Here is a 21,622-nt window from a genome sequence, read left to right on the forward strand (position 1 = left end):
TATTAATATGTCTCAAGAACGTGATGAGTTTCGATGGAATTTGACCTAGTTGGGAAAATTTGTGACAACTTTCTATATCACGCTCTCATTCATAGCAAAATTAATGCTAGCAATGAACAAGCAACTGTGGAAATAAAAACACCTCTAAAAATTAAAATCTTTCTATGGTACCTCCGTAGAGGTGTTCTTTTAACAAAAGAGAATCTAGCTTAAAGACAATGGCAACAAAGTCGGAAGTGTTTCTTTTGTGATGAAAATGAGACAATTAAGCTTCTCTTTTCTTACTGTTGTTTCGCCAGATTTGCATGTTTATCGTCCAAGTAGCTTCGAATCTTTACCAACCGCATAGTATCCAAATCAATTCGGAACTTGGCTACGTTGTATTAGTAAACAATGGAAAGACAAAATCATGGTGGTTGCGGCAACCTTTTGTTAGCCGTTATGGATTTGCAGAAATAACATTATCTTTAACAAGAAGATGAACTTTTCTCCTTTGCAGGTTATCTATACATGTACATATTGGCTCCAGACATGGTCTGTTCTGCGGGAGGAGGAGGACCCAGACACGATGGCATGCATGCACTTCGAGCGGGTGGTCAGGGAGCTTTTTACCCAGTTTGGATGTTAGTCTAGGCTACGGATTGAGGCTCCTCCACCAAAAACCAATAGTTTGTTTTTTCCTTTTGATTTTTGTTTTGTTGCACCATTTGCATCTTAGCTATACAGAGGTTGAAAGTGTACTTTTGGTCTGTATCATCATGATATGACATTGAGAGACAATAAAGCTTCCTTTATCGAAAGAAGGAAAGCAATCAGGCGTAGGCAATGGGGACAATGAAAGGATATCAACACACCCTCTTTAGCAACACAAATCAAAGCGTAAGAGCTCAATGCATCAAACAAAATCAAACATAAAGGTGGGTTGATAAGCTACATCATAAATTACCAAGAAAAAAATTAAGTAGCATTATTGAATACATCACTTTTAAATGGTCTCATCAACTTCTTTTAGGGTAGAAGTAGGCACACTTGCACGAAGAGCCTATAGTTGTTTCTTCAATTGGCACATCCTTTTAAGCCACCCAAGTCTTCCTTTAGTAGTATGAGTAAGAAACATTTCCCTATATTCTGATCTAATAAATAATTGGGTAGCAATGAAATGTTCATCACTGCCTTCCTCAGCTCCAGCTTCAATAACTAACTCCATAATCTCGGAAATACTGCATCCGACTCGATTGATCCTCAATAATGCCGAAGAATTGCTTGGGCTCACATTATCACCAAGGTCAACCAGATGATTGAATTCTTCGTGCATGTAATTTTTCTCAGGCTTCGTTGAATTTGGTTCTTGATTAGAAGATTTACTTAACATTGCCTCTTCAGATTTCTTATGAACATCCTTATCATTTGTGCCAATAATGCTTGCATCACGGGAACCTTGCTTGCTTCCATTAGTAGTATTGATAGCCAAATTAGCTTCAGGCGCTGTTGAACTTGAATCCAGCATATTCTCAAACATTATATTTGGCACATGGACATTCTCTAGTGGTGTAAAGCGAAACTTCTCGCAATCCAACATTGGCTGAAAAAAATTTGTAAGGATAACATGGTTCAGTAAAGCTATAGGTGAAAACGAATATATGCCTTCATATTTTTCCACTGCAGATATTCTTTTTAGGATCCATCCCATCAGCCTGTCATTTTTTCATACGGGCCGTAATCTTGCACCAATGGCTTTCAATTTTCTCGTATTCCCAATTGAAGGGTCCTAAAAACTGCCTATGTACCTGAACAATGTGATCTGTGACCATTTTTTTGCTTCAGCAGCTTGCCAATAAGGCAAAAGTTTTGAAGTATTCAAAGCTTTTAGAGGGATGGCATGTGAGAATTCATCTTATATGATCCGGTTGTGGTCCATCTCATGAGTGAATCCTAATTTTTGAGTCTCAACCCCATTGTTTATGGATCTTGGAGTAAAACTAATAAAGCTCCCAACTTTTATATGATTTATCTGAGAACACGGGCAGCGTGGCGGTAACGCCTCCAGTTGTGGAGCGACCGGCCTAGCCTCAAAGCCCGGTTCTCACAAAAAATCCCCCTCACCTATGCGCCTCGTTGCATACTCTCCCAATCGTAATTGAGCGTGTAGGTAGAGGTGCCGTGTTCGGGGGGTTTCTCGACCTTTAATAGAAATGCCTAAGGGACATCTCTCCCTGCAGGATCAAGTTTTTTTTATATGATTTATCAAGAGCTTTTTCATGGTCCTTGAGAGGTAGTACCAAAGTTATAACTTGGGAGGTCCAAAATTTGGTACTAATTAAGCTACCATTTTTTGGTACATCCCCGTTATAACTAGTGATACCTCTTGTTACCTCTGCATGGATGGTAAAAAGAAAAGCTCAAATTTCAAGGGACATGAAGCTATGAACCAATAATTTTGTAAGTATTCTCTTCTTGTCAGATTTTTTTATGCTAAAAAGGATTGCAGATTTTCACGAATAGGGGGCAGACCTTCCTGGCGAAACACAAAATGTTGTCTAGCTGAACCAACTGCCATAACAAGAGTTTTAATCCCTACTAACTTGGTTTTCGAGTGCTTTGCTTCTGCTATCTTTTGAATTTAGGTTCTAGACTTTGAGTTCCATGTCCATAGCTCTACGAGCCAGAGTTTAAGAACACCAATTGAGAGCGTAGAAAATTTGAAAGTGCCTATTCATTACCAAACCCCACTCCCCTACTAGTCGGTACCAATCCTACAAATATATGATGACAAAACTCTAGAGAACAAGAAAGCTCAGTCAAGCTTCTGATAGCAATAATATGGACGCTTTTATGGTAAGAGTACCTGATTATTAGATTCAAACTGGAAGCACAATTGACCATGCTTGTAAAGTTGTTCTTGCTTCCCGCTTGAATCATTGGATTCTTCTTCTTCACGGATGTTGTTCCAAGATTTCTCTTCACTAACAGCCACAGGAGTTTGTGCAGAACGTAAACGCCATTCACATCTGTCTGCTAGATCATAGCATTTATATGACTGAGTTTGTGGAGAATGTGAACGCCATTCACGGCTGTCTGCCAGATCGTAGCGATTGTATGACTGAGTTTGTACCTAACCAACATAAAAAACTGTTATAGTAAAGAAAAGAAAAACTGCAATGGTCAAACTGTGACAGACAACACATGGTAACACAAATGAAAATTAGAGCAGTACAAACGAAATGAAATAAGATGGCCTCTGATAAAAAAGGAAGAGTTCTCACATTCCAGTCATTGTAAGCCCAACTATGATCTTCATCATGAAGTTCTACATCAATGTCTTTCTTGAGTTCCAAGATGACCTTAGGTACATCAACAATTTGTGAAGCCTTATAATTGAAACATGTAAATGTGAAAAGATGGCACATTATATTCAGGAAGAGAATTAAAATGTTCATACAATGAATTAAACAAATGTTTGGATATAAATACAAAATAGTAATAACAGTTATTGATAGATAAGAATACATTGTGCTGCACCTCTCAGGGAAACATACATATCTGCAACCAAAAAGGAGCGTCATGTTCTCCTCTATAGGGAATCATATATCATCCCAATGAAGGACAATATGTTATGCAAGGGAACATTACACTAAAATAAAGCACGTTTTCCATAATTCAGATAGCACAAAGGAATAAACACATAAAATAAAGGAACAAGTTGTTCAAATAAAAAATCATTTCTCTTTCCTCACATTTAACAAAGACATATAAAAAATGCTATCACCCACGAAACTGTTACGAGTGTAGGCTAGATTGCAATTCCACTTTCAAATCATTAATTCTTATTGCACATATTGTTCAATTATCCATATACTTGTTTTGTTGTCCCTCCAATTCGAGGTAAGGTAGGAATATGAGAAAAGAAGAAAATGTGTACTAATAAATATTACCGCTACATTAATTCATTTCATAAATCCAAAAACTAAAATGATATGAATTCTATGAAGCCACATTGTTGTTTTAGAATAAATTTGTTCCATATCAAGCAATGCCAGATGTGATGATAAAATAGCGGTGCATCCTTCTTTTGAAAAGTGACCAAACGGGACTTTTCAGCATAGTATCAGATGCCTGATTTAGTTAGTTAGGATCTCCTTATCACTCCAAAGTATGGTTGGTGTATACTCGGTCTTTCCCACTGTAGTTTGGAGCTCTCCCCGACCCAATTTACCATCAAAACTACATCCTCTGGAGTCTTTTTTTCCGTTCTTGAAGATAAACTTCGTTGTTTACAAGATATCCAGGTGCCTATGTGCAATTTCTATTCATCTAGAGATCTCTTTCCCAGAGATAGAGATTTGCCCCGAGAGTGACGGAAAACCCTAGGGTATCCGGATATAGTAGCTACATACTAGTCATCATCAAGCCCCCCACCAGTACGTGAAATGAGGCTTCGATAGGTAAAATACTTGGTCAGCAAAGATAAGCATTTTGTCTGACCGTGTCATCGAGTAAGACTCAGGTTTCTAATTAGGATGGCACGTTCAACTGGGATCTCGGTCCTCAGATCATCTATTCGGGGTTCTGAGTGCTTCCAAGTTCTCAAGTGAGTCCTCAAGAAGGTATTCCATCTGAGCAGAATTTTTGAGTTGCCCGAAAAAATATCATCCCATTCTTTCGAAAGGATAAGGACGATAGGATTTATTGCTAGTTGGACTGTCACAGTGGAGATTTCGGGTAGTGATTAGAATCTTTTACCTGATAGGAGATCATGATTACACTAGGAAAAACGCACGTGCATGGTGGTGTAGTGCACCGGGTCCCTGGGTTACTACTCCTGCATGCATCGGGCATTAAATGAGATATGACGATAAAGCAAGAGATCGTGGCCTTGAATCATGCCACAACGTCAGTTGAGGAGCAATTTATGAGGTCTGCCACCCCGCATAAAGTGAGAAAGGGAGCCCATGCAATGTTCATCCCCACCCCCTCCTGTCGTCGTTTTCCTCCCGCACTACTACAGGACAGGTCATTCGTGCCCCATTTTCACTGCTGGTTCGAAATAACCGACAGCGATAATGTATCACTGTCGGTTCTTACTAAACATTAGCAGTAATAGTCCATCCGGTAAAAACAGGCAGTGATAATCAAGTATCAATCTTGGTTTGATTAAAAACTATAGTGATACTTGATTATCACTGTTGGTTCATTATTAACCAATAGTGATACTAAAATGCAGCCCATGTTTGAAAATTCATAACTTTTACAGACTTAGTCAGATGGAGATAAACTTTATATAAAAATTGTAGCACTTGACGAGATCTACAACTTTGTAGTGGTTGACATATTTATTTGAAGCAATATAGATGCCCAAATAATCATCTAAAAAATGTCAAGGAAAATCATAAATTGAACCATAAAGTAAATTGTTGGATCTGGTGTTACACTAGTAGGAATGATTGAAAAAGTCACACACAGGGCCACACAGTTAAATAGTGCAACTTCAAAGATTTTTATCATTAGTTTGGTAACTTAGATTGATGAAACATCTACACAACATTGACTTTCAGATGTAGCATTATATCTCTAAAAATTTTCGAGCAAATTGGAGAAGGTCAATTTTCAACTAAAAACTTTAGAGGTCCTATCGAAGGTCTTCTGAGATTTTTTGGGGTCAAGAAATGCACAAGTGTAAACACGTGTATTTTTTTTTAAGAAGCACCTCCTCATTAGCTTCAAAAGTAGAGATCGAACGTTGAAATTAGACTCTGTATGCAAAAGTTATGGCTGTTTTAGCGAACAATGTATAGATTTGAGAGAAACTTTGACATACAAAATCGACTGCAGACAAACTTTATATAAAAATTGTAACTCTCAATTTGATGTAAAACTTTTTAGTTGATAAATTTTTCATTTAAATCAATCGATATGCCCAAATAATCCTCTAAAAATTTGAGCAAAAAGGTGAGGTCACGGGTTCGACTCCCACAAACTACTCAGGTATGTAAATTGCTATATTCAATGAATTGACACCACAGAAGTCACGGGGGGTCCATCATAGGTCAGAAAAGCCGCAGGGCCATAGGGGTTCGTTCGTCGAGTGAAAAAAAAATTTGGTCCCAAAAACATTGCATTTGGGATTGATTATCACTGTTGACTTGTAACACCAACCAACAGTGATATCTTTATTACTATCAGTTCCAAAACTGGTAGTGATAGTACCTAGTATCACTGCCACTTATTCACAACTGGTTAAAAAATGGCATCATCAACAGTGATACCATTTTTGAACCCATGGTGATGACATTTTTTGTAGTAGTGCCATTATCTCTTTGTCCCTCTCTCGCTTTCGTTTGCCTCCAAAAAAAAAAAACCCCCACAAACCTTCCACCTACGATTTTTCCAGTGCCATAGGTTGAATGAAGATAGAGAACGTGACGGGCTCTAATCGCTTGCACACCGATGGCGGGGCAGAGGATCCCAAGTCCAAAGACCACCTGGACCATAGTTTTCCTTGATTTCTTCCGCTGCGGTTTCCGCTTTACCTCTTCAAGCTTTCTCCTTAAGGTGCTTGCTTTCTATGGCCTTGAACTCATCCACCTCAACACCAACTCCATTGTCATGCTTAGTGTTTTCACACATCTATGCGAGGCCTTCCCAAGCATGCGCCTGTCCCTCGACCTATCCAAGTATTTCTACCTCTTGAAGGGGTTCCAGGGCAAGGTTTAGTGATGGGTGATAACCATTATAGGTGACAACTCCTGCACTCGTTACTATAAACGCGTCACTGATGACTAGTTATTAGTGAAGGGTTACGACCCGTCACTTATGACTTATCATAAGTGATGGGTCATAATCTTGACCCATTACTAATGACTGATGAACGTTTTTCGTATTTTTTGACACAAAAGGCAAAAAAAAAATCATACGAGCCATCCCAACGCACGCCCATCGCAATTTGCCATGGGTCACTTGCTATTTTTATCACTATTTTCAGTCTTTGCATTCCGTGGTTATCGAACCTGCGATCTCCCTCTCACACGCATATCCCCTTACCATCTCACCTATCCTGTGGTTATGATAGACATTGGATATTTTATCCTTTTAGCTTGTATACTGAAGGTCATAAGTAATGGATCAGAACCTTGACCCGTCACTTTTGAATTATTAGTGACGGAACGTAATCCTGACCTATCACTAATGAATTATTTTTTTAATTTACATATAAAATTTGTATTAATATTTACATATAAATTTGTATTAATATTTATATATAAAATTTGATAAGTGACTTGTTATAATTTACATATAAAATTTTTCTTTGTCCAAATTTGTATTAATATTTCTTCATGCAAACTATCGCAATTTGATAAGTGACCCGGAAATCCTTCAGTAAATTAGGCATAACTTTTGCATATGAACTCCAATTTTGATGGTTTTTTTTTACTTACGAATATCTACAGAAAAAGTTACATCCATTTCTCTCCGATCTTGTTAGGTTTAGCAATTTTTTTAGGCCAAATTTGACCTGGAAGATTGAGTTCTTGGTCCCTGAAGTTTTTACATCATTTTCAAAACATGTGTTCGTATCCATAGCCGCCACCCCATACATCAAACTTGTGTAGAAATATGCACTGGTTCTGGTTCTAGTGCTATTGAGGTGAGAAAAAAATAAATAAAAAATATAACTATATATCAAGCTTGTTCTCACGCTTGAAATTTGGAGAAGCAAGCACATATGCTTTGATTGATTGGGCATGAACAGATTGGGTTTTCTCATCCTAATAATCATGCATACATGTTTTCTCCACTTTGCAATATATATATATATATATATATATATATATATATATATAATTATTGTGCCTTTAATTTGCTTTTTCTTTCCATAAGAATTTGGCTTTTGCTGTCTAGGGGTTGCACTCTACTCCACATCTTATTTTTGCAACACGAAAGGTGGAATTAATCATCAACATATGCGTGGCCAAAATAATATTATCGAAAATGTTTAGATCAGGATTTGTAATTACTTTAAAAGTCTTTTGCTCAAGTGGTGATTAGTGATAGGTCACAACTTGACCCATCACTAATAATTACTTTAGGATGATCCGTTACTGATAAGTTAGTCATTAGTGACGGGTCACAAACTTGACCTATCACTAATGACCGGCCTAGGATAATCCGTCACTCCTGAGTAGTTATTAGTGACGGGTCACAACTACAACCCGTCACTAGTGATGGGTCACAACTACAACCCGTTACTCTTATCATAAGAGACGGGTCATGTTATAACCCCTTACTAATTTTATGTCTCATTTATCTATTTTTCACGTAATATTAGATCTAATGTGCATCATAGCTATGTGATTTGCCTATAGTTGTATCAAGTGAGTGATTATAGTTTTTACTCTTGATTCTTGCCAACACCTAGATGTCTTGGCAGCAGGGAGTCCTACATGTCCCTCCAAACGGTGGTTGTGAAGCGGCCATGGAGCTTGTAAGTGGTTGGAGCACATCACACCAAATTGGTGAAGTGCTACCCTAGTCAAGATATATGTGGTGACTCTATCAAAGTTCTTTTGTGTGGCAAAGGAGACGGAGAAAGTCCACATGCATAGAGATCGTGCTCCAATGTGGACTAGCAAAGAGTGGCAACTCTTCGATACCTCAGGAAAAAGTTATCGCATCAAATTTGCTGTGTCTAACTCATTTGCGTTCCATATTTACACACTGCATCATTTATCTTTCATATTTACTTTTCTAAAATTATCATATGTAGTCGTTAAGATTGAAACCTAAGATGCAAAACTTGTTACGTTACGTTAGACAACTAGAAATACCTAGAGCATATTTAGATGGAAATTGAATTAGGCATTTTTTTAGAGTCGAAATAGTTTTAGAAATCCTGTTTCATCCCATCAGGGCATCTTGGCCCTTACAGAAAGAATGTGGGAAAAATGGTCATTTCACAATTCACACCCTTTCCACAAAAATTGTTATGGCAACAACATTCTCCAGAATTTATCCATTTACCGTGGCATTTTATGATGCACATCATCATGATGGTGTCCTTCAACTTTGGGATGCTATGTGTAGATAAAGCCGAAGCTCTCAGACCTCCTTCCCCTCTTTACATTACACAGGTTAGTTGTTTGCACTCTGGCCAGATCAGGCCCATCCCCTTCTTCTCCGGCTTGCTGCTAGCATTGGTGACATGTGAGGGACTCATTCCTTTAAGGAACAGTTCCTTTTTCGGCCTCTTTCTGTGTATAGGTGAAATTTTCTTGAGTAGCGCTGCCGTTTATCATTGTCTCTTTCATGGCGGCTTTTGGCTCCATATCGGTGCCAGTAAAGTACTCTACCCCTCCCCTTCGAGTAGTTTCAATTAAATGTTTCCTGCTGTGGCTTTGGAGTTTATCTCCTTACCTGCCGGCGGATTGGCCTATCTTCCCATTATTATATATCTAACTCCTTACGGGAGGATAGAGAGCGGAAGGCCCTCGACCTCCGGTACGCAAATACATATGCAGTCCCACTTACCACACATGTATTTGTATCCACACCTGCCCGAGACTAATCCCGGGGGCACCTAGCCATGACCATGCCTAGACTGAAAAATGTGATACCAACCTCTGAATGGGGCATGAACGCTGGCAGATGAGAGCGAATGACATCGCTCTAATATTAGTAGTTCATATAGACCAGAGAAAACTTACTAGCCTATCCCAATAAGGCCCGATAAGCGTAACGGGCCAGGGCTAGTCAGCACCTCCGGAGCCTGAAATAAACCGTGCCCAGCACGACAAGATGTTTAATTTCTATATTGCCATTTCAAATTTCTAGACCAGCCAGGCTTCTAGCGCCCGGCCTGGGCATGGGGTCCTAGGCCGGAGTTTTTATCTGGTCTATTCCCACAAGAATTTAAAATAAAATCAGCACGATATGCTAACCAAATGTCACTTACAGGAATTAATTTCATATGACGAAATAAGCAGCCAGATAAACAGTAAGTAAATAAGTAGCAAAGAACAAATACCTCGCGCAGCTGAAGAAGTTGGTTCCTAGTGTAACGGACTCGCTCAACAGGCGAGTCTCGAAGCTGCAGTGAATTACGTCAAAGTCAGCATAGCATAGAAGTACGGAAACCATAGTTATCATCTGTTGCTCACAGAAATAATTGGACAGCCCAGAAACCAAAATGCACTACCATGAAGGGAACAGGTTGCTCATGCAATTCTTCACGGTCAAGCACCGAGTAAAAGTTCTGTTGAGAGGATCCTTGAATAGCATCCCAATTCTCTTGTTCTAGTTCAGGATCTGGGTGGTCAAACTTGCAGTTAGTGCCGAATTTGCAGATTCCAGTACGCATGTAGTATGAACACAGTCCTGTCCCCTGCTAGATAAAATGCATTAGGTTTTCACCAACAAAATTGTAATTCGTTAAAGAACTAATATGTTTACAATGCAAGGAAAATACGAAGAAGGAAGCCCTATCGAACAATTATCATGTCAAATTTTTAGTGGACAAAAAAATAAACTAGATGAACCGGAAATACTTACTCGACGAAGTGGAAGCCCAAGAAAGTTCAGTTTCACTTTCTCAACTTCGTGGTGGTTGCAGTTGCATGCTCTCCCAGGAAAATGCTGAAAAACATTTCGTATTAAAAATCAGAATTCTCTAAACAACATAATGTATTAATTTGTAAAGGTAAGGAATGGTCATATTTTGTCTTGAAATATCTGATGCTTCTGGGGAAGTGAGAAAAAGAGTGAAGAAAATATTTGGGCTTGCACGTTACCATCCATCATTCAGTTCAAAATAAATAATGGACAGAAGCTAAATCTACAAGATTTTTAATCTTCACCCTCACTGAATATATTGCAAACTTTGAACAAAGATTGGTATCTGTCAAAGATTAATGAGTTGTTCCCGCAAAAGAAAAAAAAAGATTAATGAGTTGTTCCATAAGTTCAGCAATATTAAAGGCACATACATATAGTGTACTCCTGTCCATTAATTAGAGAAAAACAGAAACAGAAGACTTCAAACACCAAGTTAAAACAAGAGTAAAACAAAGTCATCGTACTCATAGTTGCAAAAAAAGCAACAGGTTGTACTTATCATAAAGAATATTAACGTGTATAGATAGAAATAGATTTGTGTATAGATAGAAACATATATTCGTTTGTTTCGTTTGTTTGTTTCTTTCTATCTCTCTATGCATGTAATCTGTAACTGATCACGCCTTGGTTTTCGGCGTCTGTTTATGCGCTATATATATGAAGGTCATGCGAGCTGTTTTGGCTGCGCAGTTCTAGTCTATTTTCTTTTTCTTCCAGTTTTCTCTCATGGTAACAGAGCCATTATAACTCCAACGAGATGACAACAAGTTCTACCTCGACCACGATCGCTGCTGCGTCCGCCATGACTCCTACAATGGCTGTTCTGCCGATGCCATCGTTCTCTCATCTTGTCAACGTGAAACTCACCGGGAAGAACTATCTTCTCTGGAAAGCGCAGCTCCTGCCGTACCTCCGAGGACAGCAGCTGCTCGGCTATATCGACGGATCGATCACTACGCCGCCGCTGATGATAGCGCAGACCACGGAGACGGAGACGACGCAAGTGCCGAACCCGGCATACCAGATTTGGATTCTGCAGGATCAGATGGTCCTCAGTGTCCTTCTCTCGTCCCTATCTGAGGACGTGCTTGCCCAAGTGCTGCTGATGAGTACAGCACATCAAGTTTGTGAGGCTTTGGAGAAAATGTTCTCCACACAATCCAAGGCTCGGGTCATGCAGATCTAAATGGAGATGGCGAACTTCCGCAAGAAGAGCTTGTCCATGTATGAGTATTTCAACCGCATGAAGCTTATGGCTGACACCTTGGCCTCCTCTGGCCATCCAATGCAGGACGAAGAAGTCGCAACCTACATCCTGAGCGGCTTTGAATCTGACTATGACCCTGTTGTTACTTCTGTAACAATGAGGGTCGATGCCTTGACACTGGGAGATCTCTATTCACACCTCATCAGCTATGAGTTGCGCAAGGAACACAATGAAGCCCATCTGCAACACTCGGGAGCCTCGGCGAACTTTGTGTCGTGTGACAAGGGCCCTTGGTACAGCGGCAAGGGAGGTCGCGGCCGTGGGCAATCTGCTACTCAGCTCGCATGCAACAATCAGGGTGGCCAACAGAATGGCAACTACATGGCTAGGCTTACATGCCAAGATGGGTCACGTGGCACTCAAGTGCTACCACCGTTTTGATCATTCGTATCAAGAGGAGGAGACGAAGATGGTTGCACTAGCATCTGTAGCACCTTCTTACACGATTGACCCCAACTGGTATACCAACACCGGCGCCACCGACCACATCACAGGATAGCTTGACAAGCTAACCACCCATGAGCGCTACAACGGCAAAGAACAAGTCAACACCGCCAATGGCTCAGGTTTGCCCATTGTCCATCGTGGTCATTCACTCCTTGAAACTCTGTCTTGACCATTAAAACTTCGTAATATTCTACATGTGCCCCAAGTAACCAAAAACTTGCTCTCCGTCCATTGTTTAGCCACTAACAATAATGCTTTTCTTGAATTCCATCCGAACCATTTTGTTGTGAAGGATCGGGTCACGAGGAGAATTCTTCTTCGAGGTGCATGTGAAGGTGGTCTCTACCCTATCGTCCCCAAGAATAAACAGGCCTTTTCCAGTGTCAAAGTCTCCCATGAGGATTGGCATTGTTGGCTGGGTCATCCGTCGTCTTTAGTCCTTCAACATGTTTTGCATTCGAATAATTTAGTCTCTTCTGTTAGATAGCCTACACATCCAGTTTGTAATGCCTGTCAACAAGGAACGAGTCATCAACTTCCATTCCCACGATCGACTTCTATTTCTTCATGTCCTTTAGAACTTGTTTATTCAGATGTTTGGGGTCCTGCCCACATCTCTTCAGGAGTTTATAAATACTATGTTTCATTCATTGATGATTTCAGCAAGTTTACATGGCTCTTCCTCCTTCAAAATAAATCTGAAGTCTTTCAAATATTTCTTCGTTTTCAAGGTCATGTTGAACGACTATTGAACAAGAAAATTCTTTGTGTCTAGATTGATTGGGCGGTGAATACCGAAAGTTAAATAACTTCTTTCAAGATATAGGCATTGAACATCATGTCTCTTGCCCACACACTCATCAACAAAACGGAGCCGTTGAACGCAAACATCGTCACATTGTCGAGATGGGTTTAACCCTTCTTTCCCAAGCCAATTTGCCCCTAAAATTTTGGGATGAGGCTTTCCTCACATCATGTTATCTCATCAACCGTCTCCCTAGTCGGGTCATTCAGAACGACACGCCCATGCATAAACTCTTCGGTGTTTTGCCTGACTATACCCTTCTTCACACCTTTGGCTGCGCATGTTGGCCTCATTTACATCCATACAATCAACACAAACTACAATTTCACTCTATGCAGTGTGTTTTTCTAGGGTATAGCGGCATGCACAAGGAATACAAATACATTCATATTCCCTCTGGTTGTGTTTATATCTCGTGAGACGTAGTGTTTGATGAGCATAATTTTCCCTTTTCCAAACTACCACCTGAGTCTCCTATGTCATCAAGCTTTACTGAACAATCTATTCTTTTACCTTCTCTAACTATTCCTCATGACCACGTGGATATTGGTACTATCAAACCTCCAATTTGCCATAACATGGCTACTGCAAATCTACAGACGTAGCAGCTATAGATGATTTGCCATCAACTGGTGGTGTGCAGTTGCCTGCAGACGCTGATGCGAGCCCAGTTGATTCTCCTGGACCTGCTCACTCCTCCGGCGGACAGATGACTTCTGTTGGTGCTGCTAGCATCACGTCAACTTAGCCAGCATCTGCCTCGTTGCAATCAGCAGCTGGACTCATTCCCACTAATGAGTTGCCACTGGAAGGTGCAGAACAACAACTACAGCAGCCGAATCAACATGCCATGAGGACACGACTCAAAGATAACATACGTGTTCCCAAGACCTTGATAGATGGTACTGTGTTCTATCCGGCAAATAAGCGGGCTTTTCTTTGCTCTGTTGAGCCGGCTGATCACATTGAAGCTATGCGGCATCCTGCTTGGAAGCAAGCCATGGATCAGGAGTTCAGTGCTCTTCTCAAGAATGCAACATGGCACCTTGTTCCACCACGGAAGGGGGTGAATGTGATAGATTGCAAGTGGGTGTTCAAGGTAAAAAAGAAGGTAGATGACACTATTGATCGCTATAAAGCATGGCTTGTGGCAAAAGGATTCAAGCAACAATATGGCATTAATTATGAAGACACGTTCAGTCCAATGGTTAAATTTGTGATAGTACGCCTTATTCTCTGAATTGCAGTATCCAAGGGGTGGTCATTATGCCAACTTGATGTTCAGAATGCATTCTTGCATGGGGTACTAGAAGAAGAGGTGTTCATGAGACAACCGCCAGGGTATGCAGACTGTGGCAAGCTGTATTATTTGTGCAAGTTGGACAAGGCATTATATGGATTGAAACAAGCACCAAGAGGTATGCACGACTGAGTTCCAAGCTGCAAGAACTCGGTTTCATGGTGTCCAAGGTTGATACATCTCTGTTTGTCTACCAAACACAAGAAGTCACAATCTACATGCTTATATATGTGGATGGCATTAATGTTGCCAGCTCCTCTCCTGAAGCAACTAACAAATTGTTGGCTCAGCTCAAGCAAGATTTTGCCATTAAAGACCTAGGTGAATTACACTTCTTTCTTGGTATTGAGGTTACACAGAAGCAAGACCGGATTATTCTAACTCAACAGAAGTATATTGAGGATCTGCTGAAACGGGCAAATATGATGGATTGCAAACCCTCTGTCACTCCAATGGCAGTGGCAGATAAACTCACTAAGGATGCCGGAGATCAGCTATCGATCAGCTAGTGAGGTGACAAAATACCGAAGCATTGTTGGGGCTCTTCAATATCTTATTTTGACGAGACCCGATATTGCTTTTTCGGTAAACAAGGTATGCCAGTTCCTGGAGACGCCAACCAAAGTGCATTTAACAGCAGTAAAGAGGATACTTAGATATCTGCACTAGGACTGGAAATCAAGAAGTCGGCATCCACCCTCATCAGCACATTCACGAATGCGGACTGGGCAGGTTCATTGGATGATAGGCGGTCCACCGGTGGTTTCGCTGTTTTTTTTGGATCCAACCTCATTTCCTAGAGCTCAAAGAAACAACCCACTGTGTCACGTTCAAGCACTGAGTCGGAATATAAGGCTTTGGCCAACACCACTGCAGAAACAGTGTGGATACAATCGTTGCTTGGAGAGCAGAAGATCTATCAGCCGTGTCCACCGATCCTTTGGTGCGATAACTTGGGTATTACATACTTGTCAGCAAACCCAATCTTTCATGCGCGTACCAAACATATCGAAGTTGATTTTCACTTCGTACGAGAACTAGTCGCGCAGAAGACATTGGAGGTGCAATTTATCTCCTCCGGTGATCAGACGGCAGATATTTTCACCAAAGCCCTACTTGCTCCTTCCTTTGCTTCACTGCGTCGCAATCTCAACATGGTGCTACCAGTATGAGATTGAGGGAGGGTATTAACGTGTATAGATAGAAACATATATTCGTTTGTTTCGTTTGTTTGTTTCATTCTATCTCTCTATGCATGTAATTTGTAACTGATCACGTCTTGGTTTTTGGTGTCTATTTTTGCGTTATATATATGAAGGTCATGCGAGCTGTTTTGGCTGCACAGTTCTAATCTATTTTCTTCTTCTTCCAGTTTTCTCTCAAAGAATAATTACGTTCGTGCAAAGACAAACGTACTTACCATCACCAGCTTGCGGAGAGGATGGTTGAATCTGCAGTTCATCCCATGCTTGCAGCTCCCGAACTTGACGTAGTAGGAGCAGTCGGGCTCCCCGGGGCGTTGCGGGTACTCCGTCTCCTGCCATCCAGAGGGGTTTGGAGGGTGGTTGAATATGCAGTTTATCCCGTATTTGCAGCTGCCGAACTTGACGTAGTGGGAGCAGTCGGGCTCCCCAGGGCGCCGTGGGTACTCCGGCTCCTGCTTCTCGTGGGCTTGGCGTAAGGCTACAGAGGGGTTCGGAGGGTGGTTGAACATGCAGTTCATCCCGTACTTGCAGCTGCCAAACTTGACGTAGTGGGAGCAGTCGGGCTCCCCGTGTCGCTGCGGGTACTCTGGCACCTGCTCCTGCTGGTCGCCGGCAGGGTAACGCCGTTCTGGTTCAGAGAGCTTCGGAGGGTGGTGGGATATGCAGTTCATCCCGTGCTTGCAGCTCCCGAATGTCACGTAGTGGTAGGAGCAGTGATGGAGCCTGGGTGATGTTGTCTGGGGGATTCGCATCCTCTGCGTTGCTTAGGGGAGGAGGAGAGTGCGGCCAAGCAGAGAGGGAAATTATATTGTGAAATAATGCTGTAGAAAAACACAGTGAAAAGCAGTCAGAAGGAGCATGGGTGCCTATAAGAGAAAGTAAATGGGGAAAAGAAAACGTACGAACAATGTCTTTTGACAAAAGATGAGCGTGCTTCTGTTCTCCTTTCTTTCCTTAAGGCAGAGGGCAAGCTTGCTTCTTTGCATTATAGGTACCGGCTGTACTGCCTATGGCTCGTTGGTCCATGCAAAGAAAAGGGAAAGGGAGAGATGAAGAGCAATCCCGCGTCATGCTGCAAGGTCTGATGGGCCGATATTTTCTCTTCTACTACAAAAGAAATAGTGAGCGTTGCAACATACATGTTTGGTATATTTGTCTTGATAAAGCACCTGGAAAATTAGCAGTCCTGCGTCATGCTGCAAGGTCTGATTGGCCAATATTTTCTCTTCTGCTACAAAACAAATAGCGAGTGTTGCAACGCACACATGTTAGGTATATTTGTCTGAATAAAGCACATGGAAAAACAGGAGCAATCATATTTCAATTTCCATCTAATTTCAGCCGTTACATCAACATCCCCCAGCCACTATCATAGCTTCCCCGGCCCTCAATTTGCACCATCATTCTCTCTCCCTAGGTCACATCCCCTAATCCAACTCTCACCGCTACCACCTCTTCCCCCATCTCTCCTGGGAACCCTGCACTACCTCCCAAGCCATCCCTCCTCGAGCGCTGCCACCTCCTCCCTCACTCCTCCCTTTCTCACCCCACGCCATTGCCTATGCTTCCTCTCCCTGCACTACCCACCCCGTTGTCACCACTTCCTACGTTTGATCCAAATGGCTTTTGCCATTTCCTCAACCATCCATAATCACATTATATCCTTCCCCTCCGTGTGCCTCAACTTCACTCCACCTGCAGCCCCATGATGCACAAAGGGGATCGCGTTGTACCTGTAGTTGTTGTGCCTCAACTTCGCTCCACCTGCAGCACCATGATGCACAAGGGGATGACATTGTACCTGTAGTTATTTTTATCGTAGGAATTGTGGCATCGTTGCTAACAAAAATGATTGTACGCCGTAGAGATCCAAGATGCGGATAAGAAAAACCCAGTCTTGCTCAGTGCCTTCGAACTTGGTCAAGGCTCCGCCATTGCCAGATCCCTCCATGGGTCCATCATCCGTAGCAAATTTCCTTCAGCCACACCACCATCACTATTTCCACAGCTGCAGGACTAACACAACTACTGCAATCTATTGTCGCCCATCATCTACAAAGATGATAGTGTACAAGGATTAATATAGTGCGATAATTGATGGGGCTTTGTATTGAGCCTCGTGGATATTTATATAGAGTATATAGAGTATATAGTGGCTTGGGTCATAGATGTTGTTGTTGATATCTGAAATTTCACTTATTAATGACAATAGTGCATCAAGAACATTCCCAAGGTGCAATGGTGGGTGCATAGTAGTATCAACTCATCCATCTAGCTTCATGTACCGCTTCTCTCATTCCTTAAAGCCCATGTCCTGTTTTTTGGGGAAAGAGATTAGTGCATCTTGTCAAGATTCTAAATCCATCTTATGAATGCTTTAATCAAGGAAGCACCAATCACAAAAGAACACAAGGAACTTGAGTGCCTCCACTTGTTGCATTTCCCCTAGTATAAACCCATAGAGTACTCGCTTATTGCCTCACTCGAGTGCCTCCGTGTTCTCCTTTCACCCACCTAGGAATTTTCAAAGGACATGGAACTGACCCTTTAACGGTTCCCGTTGCCCTTGGTTAATTGTTTTCCTTCTTACATGTTATGACTATATCATTCGCCACCTCTTGGTCATCCTCATTTATGTTTGGATCATGAAGTTCAAATAAAGAAGATTGCACAAAAGGAGGATTGCACATAAGGCTGCATTTTCAGAAAAACATGGTCACCAACATGAAATGGGCATTCGGAGAGGCACTTGTCGGCCTGATGCTTCACTGTGCACATATAGATGCTGCTTGATCAGTTCAGTCATGAATGAGTGCTCATGGAGCCATTCAGTAAATCTGAGATATGAGAAGCAGCTGAAGAAAACTCCAAAATCCATGGAGCATGGCCATTCATGGTCTCCAATGATGAACGCCCGAAAGAAGAATGAAAACTGGTGTTCTACCAGAATTCTACCAGGGCCAACCACTGATTGATTCCATTTCGACTAACACGCTTGCACAAAAGCATCGATGAAGGTTTCCATGCACTAATTCACACACTTCATTTGACCATCAGATTACGGGTGATACATGATACTCATGCAAAACTAGACGCCTACCAAAGTGAACAATTTTTGCCAAAAACGTCTTGTGAATGCCCAATCTCGATCGTAGATGATGGCCTTAGGCATGGCGTGTAGTTTGTACACATGATCCATGAAAACACAGGCAATCTGAGCAGAAGTGAAGTGATGGCACAAGGGAATGACATGCGCGTACTGAGAATGCAATTTGCAATCCCTGGTCGAGGTAATCCTTCAACAAAATCCAAGGAAATGACCTACCAAGATGAAGATGGAACTTCCAATGGCTGCAGGGTACCTTGTGCACCCAGTTTTACCCTATTAGAAAACTAGACAAGACTTGACAAAATCATATATTGAAGATTCTGTGCCATGCCAAGCAACCAACTGCTTTCTGCGGTGGTACGTAACAAGTGTTGGCGGTTCTTATGCCTACTAAATCCGCAAGCGCACGGATACCACTATATGCAGGCTCAAGCTCCTAGGTGGGTAAGAGCCCTATGTCCTATTTGGTGTTGGATTGTATTATCTAAAGATCACATATTACAATGGGTTCTATCTAGATCTGAACCTAAGGCTACTCGATGAGTTTCTTCGGGCTCCTTGGGCTTAGACTTCCTTCGGTGGAATCAGAAGCGACGTATGCTTGTATATCATGAGCGACTTGCCTGGTCTAGAATAAGACCATATCCCCTCCTATACATACCCCCTCCCTCCCTTTATACTAGTAAGTGTGCACATGCAAGAAATCAGTAACATTGCAGTGAGAGTCGAAATTTAAAACAAAATACGGTGTATAAGTTTATGGTCACAAATTACAATTGTATATAACCATGAGCAAAAACATAGGTAAAGGAGAAAAATAAGAGGCACAATTAGTCATGAGCAAAAATAATAGCACAACTAATCTCTCATTCCAAAATGATGCACTATCTGATCCGTTTAACAAATTCTTGTACAACTTTAGGGATGTTGTCTTTAGATTCATTCCCATTACATTTCAGTAGGTTAACCAAGAACTTCTTTGTTAGTTCATGCACATCCTGTAAGCGCATTATATTTCATAGTAATTGTCAAAAAAAGTGCATAACCCGATGGTCAATTGCTTAATGTAAACCACAATGCCGTTGAGAACACTCACGATGCAAATCGGTGGTTGTCGGAGGGTTAACTCCTGTCGCAGGGATCCTGAGGGACCCCTTTTTAGAGATTCGGCCGGGGGGATGATTCTGAATATGTTTGCCGGAGAAATAAATGGATATGAATGCGATGGCTCGTGGGGTGGAATGATCTGGTGCGGAATGAAGTAAATGCACTGGGGTTTAGACAGGTTCGGGCCACACGGAGGCGTAACACCCTACTCCTGTGTGGATGCTATAAATGTCCTGAGAATGTCTCTCAGGAATGTGCTAGTTACAAGAATGTTTGTCTATCCTAGAACCTGGGGCTCATTATTCTTCGGTCTGTGTGTATCTGTTGGCTTTTGGGTGCTCTTGGACTTCTCGATCTTCTCTACTTCCTTAACTCCTTCAACCGTGCAGAGCTTGCCAAGTTCTTTCAGCCTGAGTGCTTCAACTTACTTCGCTTGTCTTTGTCCGTGCTACCGGCTGCTTTAAATACCCGCTGACAGTAGCATGCCCCGAATGGGAGGGCACGACTTCCGAGGCATCATAAATGGAAAGGACGTCATCATAGCCTCTGTGCGAAGTGACGGGGGTTGAAAATGCGCCCCGCGCCCGGTCATCAGTCGTCATGATGGCATTGGCAAAGGGCGCCGTGGAGAGGGCCCACCGGGCAGCCACAAAGCAGCCCGGCGTGCCCGCGTTGTCTTTGTTCGCCTGCCACAGCAGCGCGGCAGACGGAACACCTCGGGCCTTTCAACGTTATCCCGAGGTGCGCCGGATGGCACGGGATGAGACCCGTGCATTTAATGTCCCCACGCCCTTCTGCCAGAATATGGCAGGAACTGACACCGAGCATGGTGGGAGCAGTTGGAGGTGACAGGCCATGTGCTCTCTTAAATGCAGCCTTGGGCCTTTCACCTACTGACACCTCATCGCTGGACCCCTGTGGGGGTCACTGACGGAGGGGCTTCCTGGCTCGTCGGGGAACCGAGTGCTCGGGAGTCACTGTTCACCTCCCCGAGCACTCTCTCCCGAGAACGCCCTTTCTTGGTCCTCGGGGAACCGAATGCTCGGGGGCCACTGTTCACGGCCCGAGCACTCTCTCCCAGTCTTGACTGTACGGATCCTCGGGGAACCGAGTGCTAGGGGGCCGCTGCTCGCAGCCCCGAGCACTCTCTCCCGAAACTTCCTTCGTTGAATCCTCGGGGCACTCAGGTGCCCGGGGGGCTACTGCTCGCAGCCCCGGGCACACCTCTCCCGGTACTCGGTTCTCCTAGTCGTCGGGGGACTTGGGTGCTCGGGGGTCGCTGTTCACCTCCCCGAGCACTTTCTTCCCGGTCACTTAGTCTTCGTAGTTTATCGGGGAACCCGGGTACTCGGGGACCACTGACTGTGGCCCCGAGCGCCCTCTCCTGGGACTTAGTCTTCTTTACCTCGAGGAGGTGACCCCACGGGATGGCGCCACGTGGCGGATTGCTGGCCTAGCCTCAGGATTCGGGGTCCCCCGGTTCCTAATTTACCGATAGTGGTTGTAGTTGTTTTCCGTTCCATGTGTGCATAAAGTTAATAACAAAGAACCGCGAGTCGAACCTCCAGAAGAATAAATTGTTACATCTATATGGATAATCTAATTGATAGAACCAATGTTGTAAGAAATTTACCAATCTTTTATCTTTGAAACACAAATTGGTATTGTATAACGCCAATCACATATGTCGTCAATCCACAGGGGGTTTGCTACTTCTAGAGCTAGATTCAATTTATTAGAAATTTTGAGAGTTTTCAACAGATAGTGCAATATGGGT

The 21,622-nt window shown here is 42.5% G+C and overlaps 1 protein-coding gene across 1 annotated transcript; it reads right to left on the reverse strand.

Moving 5' to 3' along the window:
- Positions 1–903: 903 nt before the first annotated feature.
- Positions 904–16,602, reverse strand: LOC133894950 (zinc finger CCCH domain-containing protein 43-like). Its single transcript, XM_062335149.1, has 8 exons — positions 16,532–16,602; positions 15,845–16,450; positions 10,543–10,626; positions 10,190–10,375; positions 10,019–10,081; positions 3,264–3,368; positions 2,846–3,112; positions 904–1,582 (listed from the first exon to the last, which is right to left on the reverse strand). The coding sequence occupies exons 2-8, from the start codon at positions 16,379–16,381 to the stop codon at positions 1,043–1,045; spliced, it is 1,782 nt and encodes a 593-aa protein (XP_062191133.1). The 5' UTR covers positions 16,382–16,450; positions 16,532–16,602; the 3' UTR covers positions 904–1,042.
- Positions 16,603–21,622: the final 5,020 nt, after the last annotated feature.

Source organism: Phragmites australis, chromosome 16 (genome assembly GCF_958298935.1).
Source record: "Phragmites australis chromosome 16, lpPhrAust1.1, whole genome shotgun sequence".
In the NCBI taxonomy this organism is placed as follows: Eukaryota; Viridiplantae; Streptophyta; class Magnoliopsida; order Poales; family Poaceae; genus Phragmites; species Phragmites australis.

What these genes read in the sequence shown, in the direction of transcription:
- LOC133894950 (XM_062335149.1), bottom strand. Translation starts at nt 16,381, where the DNA reads ATGCGAATCCCCCAGACAACATCACCCAGGCTCCATCACTGCTCCTAC. An exon ending in AGCAACCTGTTCCCTTCATG is followed by an intron (nt 10,082 to 10,189) that starts GTAGTGCATTTT and finishes AATTCACTGCAG; the next exon opens with CTTCGAGACTCGCCTGTTGA. An exon ending in AGTTTGAATCTAATAATCAG is followed by an intron (nt 1,583 to 2,845) that starts GTACTCTTACCA and finishes AATTTTTTTCAG; the next exon opens with CCAATGTTGGATTGCGAGAA.